The following is a 21,299-nucleotide window of genomic DNA, read 5'->3' as shown; positions in this document are numbered from 1 at the left end:
CAATCAGCTGAGATTCTAATCTGTCTAGCTAGTTGGCACAAGGTACACAAATAAGCATCTGAACTAACCTGCTGTCCTGCTTCATTTCGCTGCTCTGCTGCACACCTGCCTTGTTCCTTGTTCTATTTATTAATACTTATTACTTATTCATTTGTTTATTCCACACGGGAATCCCCTTTATGGTTACTCTTCCATTGATACGTTGATGCGTGCAGTGGGAACACATTGATGTGTTCCCACATTGATGTGCTCCCACTGCATGGCTTTTCTCCTGAAACGTTTGAGCTCCCGTGGGTGTTGTGAGTGTGAGTCCGGCACACGGGCCCAGCATTTGATGGTTGATTCCTGTCAGACATGTTGAATGCTGATAAGCGACGGAACGCACCGCAACACACCGGCGATCCAGAGAGCAAAAGTTGAGGCAGAATTTGGCGCCGTGTCCGCCCTCAGTGTCAACCACGACTGCTCGCGGTTGCTGTGTGGTTTTGCAAAAGGGCAGGTGCGTGCGCGCGCGCACACACACACACACACACACACACACACACACACACACACACACACACACACACACACACACACACACACACAAACACACACACTCTCTTCTTATACAGCAATGCACTTAGATGTCATGGAACAGATATTGACGAAGAACAAAATCCTTTCCAAATTACAGCACTCTGAAGTGGAGTGTGTGTTCCTCAGATCACCATGTGGGATCTGGCCAATGGGAAGCTGCTGAGGACCATCACAGACGCACACCCCCCTGGGACCACGGTACTGCATGTCAAGGTACTAGTGAACACTCACTACTGCATGTCAAGGTACTAGTAAACACCCACTACTGCATGTCAAGGTACTAGTACACTCCCACTACTGCCTGACAAGGTACTAGTTCACACTCACTTCTGCCTGGCAAGGTACTAGTACACACTCACTACTGCTTGTCAATGTACTAGTACACACTCCCTACTGCATGTCGAGGTACTAGTACACACTCACTACTGCATGTCAAGGTACTATTACACACTCAGTACTGCATGTCAAGGTGCTAGTGCACACTCAAATACTACTTGTTAAGGCTTTAGTACACAATAAAATACTACTCGTTAAAGTTTTAGGACATACTCCAGTAGTGCATGTTAATGTAAAATTGTCAAACAACTAAATAAAAAAGTTTTCAGTCAGCAAAGATATTAATGAACAACAACGACAGCGGCAGATCAGTGTTTGAGTTGGCCTTCAGGTAAACAAATACACCCAGCAAGTACTAACATGTAACATTTTAATGGGGTGGAGTTAACAAGCACTGCACAACATGTTAATGACATGCAATTAACAAGTACCACACAGCATGTTAATGACCTGGAGAACACAAGTACTACACAACACACCTCCTTCTAATGGCCTAATCTCAACCTGCTCCTGAAAGAATTTTTTTCTCAAATGCACTGGAAATCGTATAAACCACTTTCCCTCTGGATAAAAATGTCTAATTAATAAATAAATAAATGGCCCGCTTAATTGAATTATGAAAAATGACCATTAGCCTAATAACCTTAAGTTAATGAAAGGATGATTGTATCTTCTGCCCTCTAGTGGACGGAAATAAATGGGTGCTGCTTTAAGTAAGAAGGGTGACCGAGCGTATCAAACACATGTGTGCCTTGACGGTCTGGTCGTCCTCTGCCAGGAGGGTGATGGGCATGTGGTCGTGCGACTCACGCTGTCTCTTCAGCGGCTCTAGGGGGGAGGTATGCTGCATCGAGCCCCTGCAAACCCCCCCGGACCTGAGGGACCACCACAACACACCCTACTCCCTGCTGGCCATGGGCGCCCTCATCAAGGTATGGGCTCTGGGTCAGGGTCGGCGGTGAATAGAAGTCATTATGGGATGCATGAACTGATGATCCCGGTTAAAACGTTTTGGGGGCAACTGCGGCCGAATAACGCAACTATAGGAGAACGAAAAAGAAGCAGCAAATTCAATTAGGAAGGATGGTTTCAGTGTATGACGTCACACACATTCAAAGAAGCCATGTTGGTGTTTTTTCCCCATTAATGATAAAAATAAAAAGCAACTGGTTTCTTAGGTATTGTAGAATTGTTAGTCAAGAAGTCCCAAGACGGTCAGTTTAACTTATTTTATGGCATGTGATTGAAACCATCGTATTTACCAACATATCATCTATATCATATAATATAAACACATATATCAAAGCAAATGTAAAGCCAATTTCTTCTGTTTCAGATCGGGCTCAAGCCCTCCCTCAAAGTGTGGATGACCTTCCCCTACAACAAGGTCTGTCCTCGCCTCAACCCCATCTCTCTCTTCTCTCTCTTCCTTCTATGATTATCAGCTCGTTCCATCGTCATTCATCTTCTCTGATGTTTGTCGTTCAAGCATTAAGTTTGTATTGTCAGTGTTTCCCCCAGCACTGTATGGTTAAGGCGGCCACCTGAACAACATTATGGCCCCGCCTTGACTAACAATGTATTGAAAAAAAACATAAATATATTATCTATATGCATATATTTATAATTATTTTATCTTTATTTTTATTATTATTTAGCATTAACAAAGTACAAAAGTCTCGAAGAGAAAGAAAACATACTTCCATTAGGTACAAAAAATAAAGATAAGTAATGCATTGGCATGTTCACAACAATAGTCGTGCCATAAAGCTTTTTGAATGGAATTGAAACGGCGCCATCTGGTGGTTGTATATATAATTGCACTGTCTATCCCATGCGATACCTGTCAATCCACCCCCATTTTACAGGGAGTACCAGTTTAGATTATTCAGATGTTGTTGTTTACACTTCATGCCCCTGACTGAGCGTACCGTTCCTTGCTCCCTCTGGAAGCGTTTCGTCGTGCATCATGTGCGTGTCGAACGCAGGTCGAGACGTTGATATCCATTTTAACTCTGATTTACTAGCACCCGAACAATGTTACCAGTTACACCTAACCGGTGCCGTAGAGCGGTGCCTAAGCCATGGGAATAACAATGCATACTGTTGACTGTCTAATGCATACATAACACTGAGGGTAAGGGTTACAGAGGACCCTGCAGGTGTGTACGTTAGGCCACTCCCCCCTCACCTGCGTCCGCCTGGCGGGAGTTCTCCAACATGCTCCGATAGGCCCGTTTATCTGAAATAACGACATCGTTTACAGAAAGCTCCTCTTTCCTAAAAGTCCTATTTTGGGTGAACATTCAAGTCCCAGCTGCATTCTGCCGGTGATAGGGGAATAACAAGATTTAATAAACAGGAAATTAAAAAAGAATAACAATAACATCTGCGGCAGGGTGGATTTGGGCATTGTTTGTCCTTAATACTGGAGCTTTTTTATCCTCTATAGTGGATGGGCAGGATGCTTATTGATTTTATGTGTGTGTGTGTGTGTGTGTGTGTGTGTGTGTGTGTGTGTGTGTGTGTGTGTGTGTGTGTGTGTGTGTGTGTGTGTGTGTGTGTGTGTGTGTGTGTGTGTGTGTGTGTGTGTCTGTGTGTGTGCGTATTTCCTTTTGTGTGTGTGTTTGTGTGTATGTATTTGTGTGTGTGTGTGTGTGTGTGTGTGTGTACGGTTCTGTGTGTGTGTGTGCGTGTGTGTGTGTGTGTGTGTGTGTGTGTGTGTGTGTGTGTGTGTGTGTGTGTGTGTGTGTGTGTGTGTGTGTGTGTGTGTGTGTGTGTGTGTCTCAGGACCCAGTGTACGGTAAAGGGAAGCTGTCAGAGATCCAGGGTCTGATCCTGGGGATGCTGGACACCTTCAACTATGAGCAGGTACCACACACACACTCACACCTTAAACTATGAGCAGGTACCACACACACACTCACTCACGCCTTCAACTATGAGCAGGTACCACTCACACCTTCAACTATGAGCAGGTACCACCACACACACACACTCACACCTTCAACTATGAGCAGGTACCACTCACACACACTCACACTTTCAACTATGAGCAGGTACCACCACAAACCCACACGCCTTAAGAGTCTGAGGCCTTTGGTAGGGCAGCCAATCACAAGCCTTAAGAGTCTGAGGCCTCTGGTAGGGCAGCCAATCACAGGGTCAACGCACCAGGACAGGACAGGGGTCAGTGCTAAATAGAGATCACAAGGTCAAATATGGCAAGAAGACATACATTCAATTACATTATAAAAAATATTGATTAACATTCACCGTATATGATTAATTATTGTCATTATAAATTAATTATCCTGTTTATTTATGGCTCTTTCTCTTTCTCTCTCTCTCTCCTCTCTGTCCCCCCCCCCCCCTCAGACCCTCCTTGAGACCACCACCAGCCTGCTGAACCACGACCTCCACTGGTCCCTTGCCCACCTGCGGGCCAGCGTGACGCGGGGGCTGGTGCCACGGCAGGACACCTGCAACATCTGCCTGCTGCAGTACAGGAGGCGCCACGACCCCCCCGAGGAGATCGTCATCTTCAGGTCAGGGGTCAACCCGAGGGCTCAACACACACACACACACACACACACACACACACACACACACACACACACACACACACACACACACACACACACACACACACACACACACACACAGAAAACCGTACACACACATAGAGCTGCCTAGCTGCTTACAGAGCTAGGTATTGCTCATATAAACGGAGTTACCTGAAGTCGCATGGAAACCGTTTTCTGTGAAATAGTTTCTGCGATGGCGACAGAAACCGTGCTGAACATTTGTAAATCCTGATACATTGTGTATTCCGATTCAATGAATTGTTGGTGGCCTTGTGTGTTCGTGTGTGTGTTTGCGTGTTTCTGCCTCCAGCTGTGGCCACCTGTACCAGTGCCAGTGCCTGCAGGCCAAAGACTGTGGGAGTGGCTCCGGCTCGGAGCGACCGCAGCAGTGGAGCTGCTTCAAGTGCTCGTCCAATCAGGGAGGAAGGGGCGGAGCCATGGCAGACCAGAGGCGGGCCCGGAGCACCTCTCTAGCCCAGGTCGGTGGAGCCCCCCTCGTGTTTGACCGCCTCCCTGTGAGCGCTACCAGACGATGTCATTGTCCTGATTAGGGTCGGTCCGATACCGGTACCAGGATTGGACATTCCTCCGATAGTGCCTAAAATGTTAACGGCCGACCCGATACCTTCACTTGACTCATTTACTACACAGAGAACATCAAACACTGCGATACCTAGAAGAACACAAATATATTATTATAAATAAAGATTATAAATGACCAAAAACTGAACCCCACCACCACCGGTACACTGGTGGGGATCAGATGACTGTTAGCATTAAACACATATAATAACGCAGGCATAGCCCCTGATTGGCTGATAGGGTCACACGGACAGCTGCTGATTGGGCGCTGAGTAAGGCAGGGACAGGAGGGACCAGAGTCCCCGACCACACTGTTTATTCAGACGGGATGGATCGGTCCTGACATTCCTCCTCTGTATCCCCCCACCACACTCATCTGTACCCCCCCTCCAGACGAACGTGACCTCATCGCTCTGAGAGCCCGGCCTGGAGGCTCATGGGAAAAAGGTAACGCTCTCATTTACTAACCGTTAGCTCTGTTGGCGTCAGCTCTCTTAGCCTTAACCCGCTCTATGGACCGGGCCGAGGGGACGGTGCCTGGCTGAGCCCCAGGTGGTGGACTGGTCCCGGTCCTGATGCTGTGTTTCACGAAGTACAACATTTTGTGTTGTGTGTCCTCCAGCTGTTCGTGGAGGCGACCCTTGACCCCCAGCAGGCCCAGTCCTGGGACCACCTGCGGTGTTTGTACCACGGGCCGTCGCGGGTAGGACCCACCGCTAACCTCCACTGCTAACCCCCGGCGCTAACACCCGGCGCTAACACCCAGCTCTAACCCTCCACTGCTAACACCCACCGTTTTCATCCACCGCTAACACCCAGTGCTAACACCCACCGCCTACACCCACCGCCTACACCCACCGCCTACACCTACCGCCTACACCCACCGTTTTCACCCACCGCTAACACCCACCGCTAACACCTAACGCGAACACCCATCGCTTACACCATAGCTCAAAGCTGTCTACCTATCACGTAGATAGCGTTAGGCTAGCAGGTAGATATTCTTTAGCTAGCACTTGGATAGCCTTAGGCTAGCACGTAGATAGCGTTAGGCTTGCACGTAGATTGCGTTTAGCTAGCACGTTGATAGCCTTAGGCTTGCATGTAGATAGCGTGGAGCTAGCACGTAGATAGCGTCTAGCTAAGCGCTATCTACATGATATATACATGCTATCTATGTATCTATGTGCTAGATACAAGCTCTCCACTCTCTATGTATACTCTAACTGTGTTTGATCTGCAAGCTAGCTATACTCTAGCTACATGCTAGCTACAAGCTACACGCTAGGTCTGCTACGTAACCAGTGGGAGACTGCAGCTCCACGGGTTAGATGATGCTCGCTCACAAAGCACTGATGCCAACGAGTTTGCATCTCATTAAGAGCAGGAGCCAATAGGACGTGAGGAGGAGAAGTTGAGGCTTTTCTAAACACTGCAGTGTTCTTGTCGTCGTCGTCCCCCACCAGCTGGCGATCCTCTCGGAGCTCACGCATTGCCATGGCAACGAGAATTCGGGGCTTCTGCATCCTGCCCCCCAGGGCACAGGAAGTGTGTTCCACAGCGAGGACTTCAAGCTGAAGCTGTCCCCCCCGCCGGCGGTGGAGGAGTAGAGTGGGGCTCTGAGGGGCTCCAGTGTTCAGCTCCCTGCTCCATGGAGCCGTCAGGAAACAACCCAACCAAAACGTTAGATCGAAAGTAATCCAAGATCGGGGAATGTGATGTGACCTAAACGTGGTCGGTCCGACTATGAAACGGCTTCGCTTGAGGTCCAGAATACTTTGCAGCCTTTGTCGATTCGGAGGGCAGCCAGAAGGCCAGGACAAACCACTAGAACTAAAACCAGTACGACCAGTACATACAATCCTACTGCTCTAACACAAAGTTATAGCAGTACACAGAATACTTCTCCCTGTACACATACAGTAGTAGAAGTACACATAGTACTAGCAGTACATAGAATACATCTCCCTTTATACACTTAGTAGTTCAAGCAGTACAAAGACTTACAGCAGTACACATAATACTTCTGCCTGTGTACATACAGTAGTACTATCCCTACACAGAGTATGAGTAGTACAGAGAATACGTCTCCTGTACACACAGTAGTACTAGCAGTTATCAGCAGTGTGGTGGGATGGTTCACCAGCTGATGAACTAGTCACTCTGCTCATGTATAAATAACCCAGGGATGACCCCGTCTGGTTCAGAGGGAGAGAGTAGTTTTTGTACTCTACTAGTTGAAACAGTGAGTGCATTTGTTGATGAAAAACAACTCTTTGGGAACACTAAAATGTTTTATTGTTGATAGATGTTTATCTGTGTCGTGTATCAGCATCTGCGGTTTATCAAGTCTTAGACGTGGAAAAGACTTAATGATTCTTTGTTACTTAATACTTATCATAATCTGTAAAAGGGGATTATTAAATAAAATATCATACAACATGTTTTGGTTGAATATGTTTTCGTTATTGTTAAAAAAATTCACTCGTTCATTTCAGATTTTGTAAATTAAATTTTGTAAAATGCTTGGGATGACTTTACAGGGGGGAGTGGAAGGTAGGTTGATCTGTCCGTCTGCATCAGCATGTCTGTCTGGGGTCTACCTCAATGAAGTGCCGAATCCCAGGCTAGGAGTCTGACACCAGTGTGGCCACGCGGCCGGGCTTCAGTTGGGAGTTTATCCACGGTCTTGCATCATCCGAATTCCAGGACAAAAACAATCTGGACAGGAAGTCTTATTATTCGACATCCTCCGTGTGCTTGTGTCTCGTTGGATTGGTGTGAACATGCTGACAACTACGAGACAATGGGGTGGCATGTGGCTGAGGAGGTAAGGGAGGTTGTCTCGTAACCACAAGGTTGCTGGTTCAATCCCCGGCTCCTCCTAGCTGTGATTGTCGAGCTGTCATTGAGCAAGACCCCTCAGCCTGACTGCTCCTGACGAGCTGGCTGTTACCTTGCCTGGTTGACTTCGCCGTCTCTGAGTGAATGTGTGTATGAATGGGTGAATGTTTGGCAGTATTGTGAGTGGCCACTGGTTAGAATATCGCAGTATAAATGAAGTCCATTCACAATGTACGGCAAAATGAATGTCACAACTTCCTCATTTTGGATTCCTATCAGCTCTCGTTATCCTGTTGTTGTTTCGAATCCTCGGGCCGTGCTATCGCCTTTGTGCCTCTATTCCTTGTCTGGTTGAAGGCCCTGAAACCTCATTTGCGAGTCGATTTCGCAGTGACTACAACTGAATGCCTTCCTTATGGTGAACCGGCCAGGACTCCATCAGCGATTCAAAATGTATGTATGTATGTCACTTCATTGCACTCCTGAGCATCCCAGGAAGGAGGGATCTCCCACTCTGCGTTCCATCTCAAGATTTCTTGAGGTTTTTTCTGGCCCTCTGGGGGGCTAGGGTCAGGGGGGGGGGGGGGGGTCATAAACACATTGCCTGTCAAGCCCTTTGAGACTGGACCTGTGATTAAGTGCTATACAAATAAAATGGGAGGGGGGGGGGGCACCAAGACAGGATGTTATGGTTCTGGAGTCAGGGGGGGGGACGGGGACGACAGAGCTCTCCCCAGGGTGGGTGGAGGTGTTCCTGGTCCGACTTCGGCTAGGGAGGGGGAGGAACCAGCTGGGCTCCAGACCATCCACTACGCCCACCCTTCATTAGCAGATCGTTAGGAGACCAGCAGCTTGAGGGAGAGAGGTCTGTTGGGTGATGAGGGTCCCAGGGGTTGGACCCTCCTAACTGTTGAACGAGCTTTACAAGCTCTATCTTCTGTTCTCAAAATAGATTGTCTATTTGATGTGTTACCACCCATGCAAATGTGTTTACCAGCTGGTTCCAGTCTGGCCACCTGATGGAAGACTACAGCAGAAGCTCTGTTGTAAGTAAACACCATACACGCACGCACACACGCACGCTCGCACACCTCCAGCTAGCCTGACTTTTAGTTTAGGGAATCAAGAGTTGGCTGAGCTAAGCTACATAATATGATGCTAATCATTTACGAGCTCTCAGAGCTAAACGACTCCCTGTGCGGTCTGGCTGGCTTTCTAAGAGTAATTCAAACTTTATTCTAATTGCATCTTTCAAACACAGAATGTATCTCAAAGTGAAAAGTAAAAAAAATTGGTTAAAGCTGGAAGATTAAAACGGCAATCCAACAAAACGGTTACCATAGCCAAGGCAGTCAGCGTTTCCATTAAAGCATTTTTTATTAGTGGTATGAGTTGTTACCCTCGATCAACTGCGAAATTCAAACCACCTTCAACAGCAGAGATTAAACAGAACCGTTTACATCTGGGGTGGAGCGGTTCAGAGTTCACGGTTCGGTTCAGGTCACAAGCAACCCTTTTTTAGAATGAATTTTTAACAGAATGAACCGGACAATACGCACACGCCCCGAACCGTGACAAGCCAACCCAGCGGTTCGAACCCTAGTTGAAATTGCTTACATATAGCATGCGGCGTGTGTGTGTGTGTGTGTGTGTGTGTGTGTGTGTGCGTGCGTGCGTGTGTCAGACTGTGGTTTCCAGGGCCTCGGCCAAGTCCTGCAGAGACCCTGAGCCAGAAAGGGGAGGAAGATCCCACTTCCCCTCGTTAAGATCCTCATTCATTTCCTCATTTAGATCCTCGTAAAGAGCCTCGCTGATGTCGGTTTGTCCCTCGTCGGGCTCTGGATCCGCGCAGCATTGGTCCACTCCGGGTTTTCCCGAGTCCTCCAGGCTGGCAGGAGAGCGGCCGCCCCAGGATTTCTGCCCAGCCAACCCTTGGTCCGAGGCCTGTCTCTGGGCTGGAGATTCCCCTCGGAGCGGAGCTTCTCCACGGGACAAAACCGACCGAGAACACGGTCGTAAACCGCGTTCAGCTTTACCCCGAGGTTTGGCTTTATCCTGAAGTTCGGCATTATCCCAAAGTTCTGCGTTCTCCGGCACGCTGGTCGTCTGAGACGTGCGTGAGGTCGCAGTCCGCCGAGCGAGGGGTACGTAGAAGGCCCGCCCGTCGATGCGTGTTACGGCGTAGTCCTTCTTTGGGGCGCGAGCCCCCAGGCCCAGGGGGTCAGAGGTCGTCGGGGAGACCAGGCAGGAGGCGGTCCTCAGGAAGCGCTCGGCCAGTAGGGCGGAGAGGCTCAGCGAGGGGGCGTGGCCTGCCGGGCCGGAGGGGATGGGCGTGCTGGGGAGCTGGACCACGTCGGTCATCGGCTGGTAGACGTATTTACCTGCGGACAAGTGAGGGGGAGGGGGGGGGACAGGTGTTTGGGGGGAGAGACAGGAGAGGGGTGAGGGGTGAGGGGTGAGGGGGGAGTGCTGACGTCAGCGGCAAAGGATTTGATGTTCTCCGCATCGGACCAATGATGTCCACAGCTCAATGGTATGGCATTTATAATATAGAGCGCTTTTCTACCCAGTGGTCACTCAAAGCACTTTACAATATTGCCAAACATTCATCCATTCATGCACACATTCACGGCGGGCTCAACCCCTCAAAGCGACAGCCAGCTCGTCAGGAGCAGTCAGGGTGAGGGGTCTCGCTAAGGGACACCGACACTCACATGGGATGAGCCGGGGATCGAACTAGCAACCTTCCGGTTACCAGCCGACCCGCTCTACCTCCTTAGCCCCGTGCCGCCCAACAACTGTCCCCGGAAATTTGAGTTGTTTCCGATTGCGATTTTTTTACGCAAAATTATTCCTTTATTCCTTATTTTATACGTTCTTATATTAGAACACAGCAGAGCGGGCGGTTCTCCATTTAAGATCTGGGAGAACTTTCACCGGAGTAACTGTGGAGTCACCAGACAGACCTTCAAGAACCGTGTGTCCCGTGTGCGCGTCAGACGCTACAGACCGCTCCACAAGGAGCCGGTCGCGGGTACAGGCGTCCTGCTCAGGGGCACTCGCAGCGAGGCGGAGGACAATGGGACTCACACCCACAACCCGCCCACTTCCTGTGGGGAGGCGGTCTGTGAGGCGGTTCGCGGCCCCTCCGGCGGAACCTGTGAGCGTCGGCCGGCCTCAGGGGGGAGTCGGACACAGAGCCGAGTGTGACAGGCGCTCTGCTGCACAGCTCGATCTTTGTCCCGCGTCACCATGGAGACACGGCGTGTCACATGTCACATGTCACATGTCCGCAGACAGGAAGTCCCTTTACTGTGCACAAAGAGGGGAAAGTGTCTCGAACTTCCCCAGATCGTGTGTACTGTGGAGTTGTGCGACCGGGGGTCTGGGAGACAGATCTGGGCGGCATGGGGCTCAGGAAGTAGAGCATGTTGGCTGGAAACCGGAAGGTTGCTAGTTCAATCCCCGGCTAGTGTCAAGGTGTCCCTGAGCAAGACGCCTCACCCTCACTGCTCCCAATGAGCTGGCTGACACCACCGGCGGTGTGTGAATGAGTGCATGAAAGGGTGAATGTTAGACACAATTGAAAAGCACTTTGAGTGACCACTTGTTAAAAAAGAGCTATATATATATTAAAATTATATATGCATATATATATGTATAAATGCAGTCCATTCACCATTTATTTACCTGATACCCATGAATGAATGAATGAATGAATGGTCCGTTCTCTGGCACTGATATGAACTGACTGAGGTTCGCAGTTCAGATGGCTCAGAGTTGGGGGGGGGGGGGGGGGGGGTGTAAATGCAGCCTGTGTGATTGCGAAGCCCTTTGGTACTGATGAAGGGCTGGGGAGATTAAATGGACTCGTCTGCAGAGCGGGTAGCGGAGGGTGTGACGGTGCTTCTGGACGGGCTCCAGTGAACCTCCATGCTCTATTGAACACACTCTTGGCTCATCAATATCTCCCTCCGTCCGAGCGCCTCTTTCACTCCCTACAGTGAATTAAACATCTGCAGCCATCTGACGGGGACGAGTTGCGAAGACGAACTTCTGAATGAAGACGAATAGAGACGCGCGTCAACGTCTCTACTCCGTCATCATTAAGGAGTTCTTCACAACTCGTCTCTTTCAAACTCTCCAAGACTTCCTCTAACTCATCCTTCGTCCCCCCTCCCCTTTAGTTCGTCTTCCTCTGTAGAAGTTATATCCTCTCCAGCCGTGATGTACATAAGCTACATAGATCGGTTATTTCTTAACCCCTCATAAACTGCCTCTACATGGGCCCCTTTAGAACAACAACGCCGACGTGTGCCAGAGCTGAAGGGACGACCGGAATACGTGGGAGAGGCCTCTCTGTCGTAACACAACTGGAAACACCATCGAGTACGAAAACAGAAGAAGCGCCTGAAACAAACTAACTAGCGTGGTCCAACTCACTAACGTGGTGAAACTAATTAGGGTGCAAGTGCAACTAACTAGCGTGTTGCATGGGTGAACTTTGGAGGTCTTCCAGCGGTGGGAGAGAGAGAGGAATACTGAGACAGAGAGATAGAGATAACGAGAGTGGGGGAGAGCGAGAGATATAGACTGAGAGAGATAACGAGAGAGATACAGACAGAGAGGGGGTACTCACAGTGGCACCACCCCAGCAGACAGCACCAGTGCAACTTGAAACATTTGCCGTGGCTGTGCGTCGTGCACGCGGATTGCGCGCCGTCACGGCACGGCAAGAAGTCCGGTCGCCCCGCGCAGCTGCGGGCGGACGCCTGGGCCTCGTCCAGCTTCACGCTCTTCCTCATCCTCCATGTTTCCCCGGGCTCCACCATCCCTCACCCGGGGGGAAGGCGACCCCAAACCGGGAGCCGCTTCTGCGCTTCGGGTTACAAGCCGACGACCCCCCCTGGGTGCGCCACATCCGCCCTCGGACCCTTTCCCCCGCGGAGTGGTGTGGTTTTGTCGGCTTGGGACTGGGAGTCAACCACGGGGGTCCTGGTCCGGCGCGGGATTCCTGGTCGTAGAGGTTGGAGCTCCTCTGGTCACAACTTCCCAGTGCTGTTGTTTCTGCTCGACGGTAGTCGGTTCCTCTTCGCTCCGGATCTGTGTGAATGTGAACGGGTCCTCCCCTCTGCTCACAGCACCCAACACGCCCACTTCCATCCTCTCAGCTCGGCCAAGTCACACTTATCCTTCTTCTCCATCTCATCATAATGTCTGATAGTGTCCATCCGATATCTGATATCGGATCGATATCTGAGACATAGTCTCTCTTGTGAATCGTCTCTCCTTCTCTCGGCATCCTCTTTCTAGATTCACCCTCTCTCTGGATTCACCCCTTCACTGCCATCCAGGAGATAGCGATGTTGATTCCCTGCTTTCAGATCTTCTCAGATGGGCTGTCTGAGCTCTGGTCCACAGTGAAGGATGGTTTGGTTGATTGATGGAAGACAATTTCGAGAATAAATAAAATTCCTGCCATGTTTTGGGTGGATTTGGAGTTAAGACCAGAGCTGTTTCGAGTCTGGCTTTATATTTTGGAAGTCTTAATAAGAAGACACCAAACCAAAGAGGTGAATAGACTGTTGGACCATCAGGCAGAGACAGTGTGAGAAGGGTGTGATGAGGCTCATTCAGACAGACGCCCTGGTTAGTTAACCATTTATACCTAATGAACAGTAGTTAAGTTACTTAAAGGTCCCATGGCATGAAAATTTCACTTTATGAGGTTTTCTACCCATATGAGTTCCCTTAGCCTGCCTATGATCCCCCAGTCACTAGAAATGGCGTTCGGTGTAAAACGAGCACTAGGGATCCTGCTCCGCCTTTGAAAAATGAAAGTTCGGATGCTCCGATTTCGGATTTGGCCCCATATGTCGTCATAAGGGGCCAAGTTGCCTCCCCTTTCTCTGCCTTGCCCGCCCAGAGAATTTGGCCCGCCAATGAGACAATTGGCTACGACCGTGCGAGTGCCACATGTGTCTGTTTGTGTGTGTGTGAATACACACACTGTAGCGCAAGTGTTGTATAACTCTTTGTTATTTGGATAACCGTTCTGCTGTTTGTGTTATGGCGCATAACACGTCGGGTTCTCTGACGTCTGTGGTATTTCCACAATGAGCCTCATAGTGGGGGTTATCTCAGCCATGGCTGAGAAGGAATTGGGGGAAAGAAACTTTGGCTTTGACTCCCTGAAGTACATGAACCTCGACATGGAGGAGAAAGGGATTGTTGCCCGCGATTGTTGACTGCGATTGTCACCCGCCGGAGCCCCGCTGCCGAGGCGGTGGTGCTCCGGTGGGAGACAATCGCAGTCAACAATCGCGTTCAAAAATCCTTTTCTCCTCCATGTCGCCGTTCAGTCTACTTCAGATTGATGTGGAAGTGGAAGAACCAGAGACGTGGGAGAACCCGACGCAGTCGTTTGAGATTCATAATATCGTCTGGAGGCGCACACAGCTTTTGGCTGTGATAATAAGTATTACATGATATAGATATCTATGTATAATATGATATTATTTAGACATAGAGCTCCAGGACTGCCGCCGGTGCACCCGGAGTGTTCTCGAATATTTACAGAACACGGCCAAAAGCTGTGTGCGGCTCGCCATTGCGATACATCCACTGTAAACACGAGTGCATGGTACCGTGGACACAAGCTGTTCCACACCCCCATCCTCAACCTTGACCCGCCTCTAAAAAACGCCACGTTTGTGGAAAGCTCATTATTGGACTGGCTCGTAGTGGCTGTAATTCTGCACCAAGGCTGAATTTCTTGAACGTCTTCAAGTACTGTATTAGGGGCCCACTAAAAGCTATATAAAGGCATTCATAAAGTAGCATGCCATGGGACTTTTAAATTCATTTTATGTCATTTAAGGTTGTATTATTTGTGAGTGAGGCTGTTTGATATTTTCTACTTGATCTGTAATGGTTATTAATATCTGTATATTTATATTACTAAGTGTCTCGGACATATATATATATATATATATATATATATATATATATATATATATATATATATATATATATATATATATATATATATATATATGAACAAATATTTTCAAGAGAGGAAAGTTGACTCATAAGGTCGTCATGAAAAAGCTTTTATTTTGACAATGTTTAAAAGTCCATGATATTGCGTTAACGGCATTTATTTAAAAAAAACGGTGTTTCAATCAAAAGGGGCCCAAAGCAGAAGACCTTATGACGAAGAAGTGCTCAATTTGATACGGAGAATGTAGAAGAGGGAGAACAACGAATACAGAGGAATCCCAGCGCAGAAAGCCTCCCCCCTTGGTGTGAGGCTATAACTACGCCCCCGCATGGCGAGAGAAGCTGCATAACACGTTTAGTTTGGACTGTAACAGTTTAAGGCTAAATCCAGCAGCCACATATCCAATACAAACAGTTGACTATGATACATTGGTCAACTTTTTTTTGCTGAATTGTTGTAAACATCCGTTATTACTGTAGGCTTCATAAATATCTAAATCAAGTTAAATATTAATGACATAAAACAACAAATCTGTATTAAATACAATCACATTAAATACAAACAATCTCTGGTCCCCGTTAATCCCTTCTAAGGCAAACGTCTTACATTTAAGTAAAGGTTAAAGTAACAATAAAATAGACTTGATAACTACTAGACCCCAGCATGAGTTCCCTCTCTGGTAGTGGGCAGAGACCAGACCGATAGCGACGAGATGCTACGCTAGGAGCTAGCGGCGCCAGCGGTTGAGCTAGCAGGGGGCGGGAGAGCAGGGGTCTAGCGGAGGTTGCTGGAGGTCAGAACCTTGTCCCGGTTCTCCTCGTAAAGCCGGAGCATCTCTGGGAGGTCCTGGTCCGCTGGGATCACCTGCAGGCACCGGAGACACACGTTAACCCTGGGCTCGGTGTGGATAACAACAACCACTCCGACACTTTAAAAAGAGACGAGAGTGACAGATAAAGACACTATTATCACTTGAACAGAAGTATAACAAACTCTTTGCAAACCAACTGAGGTTTTGTTATTACTACTGTACTTCGCCCAGTTGGGAGGCCGGTGTGGAGGGCAGTTTGAACCCCAGTTTGGAGGCCAGTTAGAGGCCAGTTAGGAGTCCAGTTTGGAGCCCGGTTTGGAGGCCAGTTTCAACCCTGGGGGGGGACCTACCAGGACAGGAGCTGGGAGCTTGAAGGAGGACTGGTGGACCAGCCAGTCCTCGTAGAGCTGATGGAGAGACCTCAGGTAGTCCTGGGACAAAAGCAGACCCACGTCGTTCAGTCATTCACCCTGGTCGGTGTTCATTCATTAAAAACCAATGAAGTCCATGTAACCAAACCCATTCAATGCAAAAGGTCCAAACATCCCCGTGGTAACGGTTGAGAGGAGGAGGAGTGGTGACCGCTGAGACTCACCAGAGGGATGACCTTCTCCTCCTCTCTGCACCTCTGGATCTGCCTCTCCTGGCACTTCTCAGGGGACGTCTGAAGGTACACTGGACCCAGGGGGCCGACGAAGACCAGTGTGAGGAAGACCAAGGGAGGGAGAACATGATGTGAGGAAGACCACGGTGTGAGGGGATGAAGGCTTTTCTAAAGCATCTAAACCATACCATGAGTGCATGCGGCCTTAGCCCAGGCGGTCCCAGTGGGAATCTAACCCTTAGTGCTTTGCTTTACCAGTGGCTATAGACAGGGAATCGAACCCATAACCCTAGCAGGGTTGATACCTTGCTCTACCAGTGGATATAGACAGGGAATCGAACGCATAACCCTAGCAGGGTTAACGCTTTGCTCTACCAGTTGAGCAAGACAGGGAATCAAACCCATAACCCTAGCAGGGTTAATACCTTGTTCTACCAGTTGAGCTATACAGGGAATGGACAGTGTTTCCCCCAACACTGTATGGTTAAGGCGGCCGTCTTACCCACAATAGGGCCCCGCCTTGACTACCAATGTATAAAAATATCTATGTATATATTAGGAAAAAAAGTATAGATATTTTTTTTAATAAGTATGCATTAACAAAGTATAAAACTCTAGTAGGGAAAGAAAACATGCTTCCATCAGGTATAAAAAATAAAGTTAAATAATGCATCAGTAATACTGTTTACAACAATGGTCGTGCCAAGGAATTGAAACGTAGACACCACCCCCCCCCCCCCGCTCCTTAACCACCTTCACTAAGACATTTTCTGGGGGAAACACTGGAGCCCCTAACCTTGGCAGTGTTAATACCAAGGTCACCCAGAAAACAAGACCGCAAGAAAATATTTACTACGAAGACAGAGTGGAAAAATGCAAAGAAAATCCCTAAACTACGAAGTCTACAGCATTCTACCTGTGACATGTAACGTGTGTTATTGGTACTCCTGGGCTCTCACCAATCAGATCGACGGGGAGGTGGAGGTTGGTTGTGATCCAGTCGAACCATTCAGTGAGGATGACGAAGTCCACCTCCGGCATCTTCCCACTGAAACACAGCAGCTGTTATATCGCTGGCGGCCAGCAGGGGGTGGCCTTCACATGTCAGACCTCCAGGAGTAAGGAAACCCTGGACCACATGCTATATACCTTCACAATGTGCAAGATGCTTGAATGTTGTGGATTGAACAAACAGATGTTTCCTAGATGATGGGTTTAGCCTTAAAGTTCTGCAGGTTGTGGCTCTAAAGCCGTCGGGGTCACCAGTACCTCCTGTACAGGTTCTCCACAAAGATGTACTTGGCGCTGAAGATGGACCGCTCCATCATGCACACTGGACCAGCCTGGAGAGAGGAGAACAGGAGTATAGTGAGCCTACCGTAGTTACAGGAGTATAGTGAGCCTACCGTAGTTACAGGAGTATGGTGATCCTACCGTAATTACAGGAGTATAATGAGCCTACCGTAGTTACAGGAGTATAGTGAGCCTACCGTAGTTACAGGAGTATAGTGAGCCTACCGTAGTTACAGGAGTATAGTGAGCCTACAGTAGTTACAGGAGTATAGTGATCCTACAGTAGTTACAGGAGTATAGTGATCCTACCGTAGTTACAGGAGTATAGTGAGCCTACCGTAGTTACAGGAGTATAGTGAGCCTACCGTAGTTACACACACAGTCAAGTATAGTGATCCTACCGTAGTTACAGGAGTATAGTGATCCTATTGTAGTTACAGGAGTATAGTGATCCTATTGTAGTTACAGGAGTATAGTGATCCTATTGTAGTTATAGGAGTATAGTGATCCTACTGTAGTTACAGGAGTATAGTGATCCTACTGCAGTTACAGGAGTATAGTGATCCTATTGTAGTTACAGGAGTATAGTGATCCTATTGTAGTTATAGGAGTATAGTGGTCCTATTGTAGTTATAGGAGTATAGTGATCCTACTGTAGTTATAGGAGTATAGTGAGCCTACCAGGGACTTCAGGTGTCTCTCCATCATGGTCAGCTGGACGTACGTCTGCAGGGTGAGACCCCAGCGGACCGGGTCCTGGTACATTAGAGCCTGCCACACACACACACACACACACACACACACACACACACACACACACACACACACACACACACACACACACACACACACACACACACACACACACACACACACACGAATGTTAACATGTTGTTTACCTGATTGTATGTTAACATGTTGTTTACCAGGCCGTATCTTAACATGTTGTTTAACTGACAGTACGTTAACATGTTGTTTAATTGACTATGTTAACATGTTGCTTACCTGACTGTATGTTAACATGTTGTTTACCTGACTGTATGGTAACATGTTGTTTACCAGAACGTATTTTAACATGTTGTTTAACTGACCGTATCTTAACATGTTGTTTACCTGACCGTATCTTAACATGTTGTTTAACTGACTGTACGTTAACATGTTGTTTATCTGACTGTATGTTAATGCGATGTTTATCCGACTGTATGTTAACTTGTTGTTCATCTGAATGCATGTTGTGTCTAGGGATGTTTCGTGAATCGTACCAGAGGGTTTTGTCCACGAACATTCCTCCATTTAGAAATGGGCTCTGGTAGGACCTAGCACACGGTAGGAGGGAACACATCAGGAGTTAATCTACTTCGACTCGTCCATCAGTGGCGGTAGACCAGCTGTTGATGGACTCAGGGGCAAGGAGCCACTACCTCTATGGAGCTGGTCCTGCTGAAATACTCTAGGAAGGTCGTCTTCCCACACGCGATGTTGCCTTCAATACAGATCTAGATCTCACTCACACACACACACACACACACACACACACACACACACACACACACACACACACACACACATTGACCCAATCTGTATGCAAGTAAAGTAGAAGATGGTGAAAGAATATGAAAAAATCAATACTGACCACTTTGTTTTTTTGTCCTCCATGTTGGTCCGATCCCCCTTCATGATGATGAGAGTTAAAGATTATCACCTCCATGTATTCAGCCCTCAGGTTAACAAGATGGCTGCCTACATTCTTACTCTAAAACATACCTCTTAAGGGTCTGTATTTCTCCTCAAACAGTTTGAGCAGTTTGAGAGACTGTTTTAGCTGGAATACCAAAACTCCAGCAGATGAAGACGGCCTTTTGACCCAAGCTACAGAACAGCAGTGCGGCTAGTTTCGTTTTGAGACCAGCATGCTTGCTATTTTAGATAGTGCTTATGAACTGTAGGTTCGGATGTTTGACACATGCTGCAGAGTGGACCGTATTAGGTCACTTAGCATGGAAATGCTTTGTGGAGAAGATGAAATAACTTGGAAGGGTATGGAGAAAAGTCCTGTCGCTTTATATAAAAACAGTCTTTTTATTATCACCAGTCTAATCGGGAATATCCCTAGTTTAGGAATCAGGGAGGTGGAGCTCAGAGGAGGGATACTAGTTTAGGGTTAAGGAGGTGGAGCTCAGAGGATGTGGAGCTCAGAGTCATCTCAGGATGACTGGGAAAACTAAAGTGAAAGCAGCAGAATGGTCTCGACAAAGAGCATAGTAATGATACCATAGCAGAGTCATAACCAGAAGTTATGATAGACATCTGAAACCGGTTAAAGGGCTGGTTGTGTACGCTACCTGATGAACCTATGTATTCCATTTCATTAATGCCTGAACAGGTTTTACCTGAACCTTGATTCAGTTTTCAGATTCCGTTTTAGATCAAAATTGTTCTGCACACATTAATAATTACAAATAACCTGCACCAAGAGACGCGTACTGTTTATATCCTTACATCTCACAGGAGATTAAAAAACGGACCTTAAAGCAGAAAGTAACGAGAGTTAAAGCACTGGTACTGACTGTATGCTGTGGTCTGGATGAGTCCTCTGGTTCCGGGTCGGAGTCCGGGTCCAGACGAAGAGAGGACTTTGTGTTTAAAAAATGTTTGACCACACAATCTCCGAAATGTTGTGATAAAAGGGGACGACATCTTCCATATGTGGTGTGGGTGTTCTGCAAAAAAAAAAACGATAACAAGGATGTTGGGTACCACAATAAAACTACATCCGGTTTGAGTAAAAACCTCTCCTTCAAAATAAGAGTCTTATAAAAATGCACATTTTATTATACAAGGTTAGGTTTATTTCACGGGCTTTTATTGAGGAAGAACCCCGTTATTATGTTAATTAATTGTTCCCAAAGTCTTTGATACTAGTTTGATACTTATTGTTTAATTGCACCCATTTATTGTGATGATGAGTTTTATAATAGTTGACACTAGTTCGTTTTTCCGTTTTTATGCATAGAATGATACATGTCATGGATGGATATATCAGACTACATTATTGGAAACGTTGATAATTGTAAAAAGTGTAATCAGATACAGGTCGTTGTTAGGGCATCCTGCTAGGAGGTAGACTGCAGATATAAGGCCATATGTCTAGACACCCTCTATTGTTGTCAAGGTGGATGTTGCATTTGATCCTGCTATCGTGCATTTTGAGTTATTGACTAAAATAATACAAGGAACCGGAGGAGTATTATAGTATTTTAATCTTGTTAATATTATTATTGTAGAACATGGTATATATATATTCAAACTCCAGAGAAAGGAAAAAATTGATTGCTTCACTGATTTTTAAGGAAAACACACACACACACACACACACACACACACACACACACACACACACACACACACACACACACACACACACACACACACACACACACACACACACACACACACAGATAACAGGACAAAGTTTATTGTAATATATTACTCATATGAATGTTTAGTTTGTCATCAATGGCAGATATTGCTTGTGGAAGTCAGAGAAGTCATGGCTGTCACAGAACTAAACTAAACCACACAAGGCTCCTACTGTTGCTGTGGTAACCAATACAACCCCCCCCCCCCCCACCCTCCTGTTGGGCTGGCTAAAGAGCTTCT

The 21,299-nt window shown here is 47.5% G+C and overlaps 3 protein-coding genes and 1 pseudogene across 5 annotated transcripts in view; 1 reads left to right on the top strand and 3 right to left on the bottom strand.

Moving 5' to 3' along the window:
• The first annotated feature begins 711 nt into the window (after positions 1 to 711).
• On the top strand, positions 712 to 7,303 carry LOC115560346 (vacuolar protein sorting-associated protein 8 homolog; annotated as a pseudogene).
• A 1,983-nt stretch (positions 7,304 to 9,286) lies between these two features.
• Positions 9,287 to 13,132, bottom strand: LOC115560448 (UPF0524 protein C3orf70 homolog A-like). Its single transcript, XM_030379874.1, has 2 exons — positions 12,568 to 13,132; positions 9,287 to 10,309 (listed from the first exon to the last, which is right to left on the bottom strand). The coding sequence occupies exons 1-2, from the start codon at positions 12,758 to 12,760 to the stop codon at positions 9,609 to 9,611; spliced, it is 894 nt and encodes a 297-aa protein (XP_030235734.1). The 5' UTR covers positions 12,761 to 13,132; the 3' UTR covers positions 9,287 to 9,608.
• Positions 13,133 to 15,023: 1,891 nt separating this feature from the next.
• tk2 (thymidine kinase 2) lies at positions 15,024 to 20,408 on the bottom strand. Of its 3 annotated transcripts, none has more exons than XM_030379230.1 (10): positions 20,207 to 20,408; positions 19,273 to 19,310; positions 19,061 to 19,135; positions 18,902 to 18,955; positions 18,321 to 18,410; positions 17,616 to 17,689; positions 17,306 to 17,394; positions 16,338 to 16,417; positions 16,093 to 16,173; positions 15,024 to 15,795 (listed from the first exon to the last, which is right to left on the bottom strand). In XM_030379230.1, the coding sequence occupies exons 1-10, from the start codon at positions 20,334 to 20,336 to the stop codon at positions 15,706 to 15,708; spliced, it is 801 nt and encodes a 266-aa protein (XP_030235090.1). In that variant the 5' UTR covers positions 20,337 to 20,408; the 3' UTR covers positions 15,024 to 15,705. The 3 variants fall into 3 exon arrangements, with proteins under 3 accessions (XP_030235090.1, XP_030235092.1, XP_030235091.1); XM_030379231.1 differs by having other exon boundaries at positions 15,618 to 15,859; XM_030379232.1 differs by lacking the exons at positions 19,273 to 19,310; positions 20,207 to 20,408 and having other exon boundaries at positions 19,061 to 19,242.
• A 690-nt stretch (positions 20,409 to 21,098) lies between these two features.
• Positions 21,099 to 21,299, bottom strand: part of si:dkey-191g9.5 (rap1 GTPase-GDP dissociation stimulator 1) — a 12,689-nt gene continuing 12,488 nt past the window's right edge. Inside the window, exon 14 of the mRNA XM_030379229.1 lies at positions 21,099 to 21,299. This exon is cut by the window's right edge and continues 845 nt beyond it. The gene's annotated coding sequence lies outside the window, so the exon portion shown is untranslated.

Source organism: Gadus morhua, chromosome 15 (genome assembly GCF_902167405.1).
Source record: "Gadus morhua chromosome 15, gadMor3.0, whole genome shotgun sequence".
In the NCBI taxonomy this organism is placed as follows: Eukaryota; Metazoa; Chordata; class Actinopteri; order Gadiformes; family Gadidae; genus Gadus; species Gadus morhua.
Note: the sequence above shows the minus strand (reverse complement) of the source record. Positions and strands in the feature narration are given on the sequence as shown.

Bases quoted from the DNA above. Each gene is read 5' to 3' on its own strand.
- LOC115560448 (XM_030379874.1), bottom strand. From the start codon at position 12,760: ATGGTGGAGCCCGGGGAAACATGGAGGATGAGGAAGAGCGTGAAGCTG. The intron at 10,310-12,567 runs GTGAGTACCCCC...ACTTGTCCGCAG, and splicing joins TCTGCTGGGGTGGTGCCACT to GTAAATACGTCTACCAGCCG.
- tk2 (XM_030379230.1), bottom strand. From the start codon at position 20,336: ATGTCGTCCCCTTTTATCACAACATTTCGGAGATTGTGTGGTCAAACA. The intron at 19,136-19,272 runs GTCAGTATTGAT...AGTGAGATCTAG, and splicing joins GAGGACAAAAAAACAAAGTG to ATCTGTATTGAAGGCAACAT. The intron at 16,418-17,305 runs GTGAGAGCCCAG...CCCTGGGTCCAG, and splicing joins CCTCCCCGTCGATCTGATTG to TGTACCTTCAGACGTCCCCT.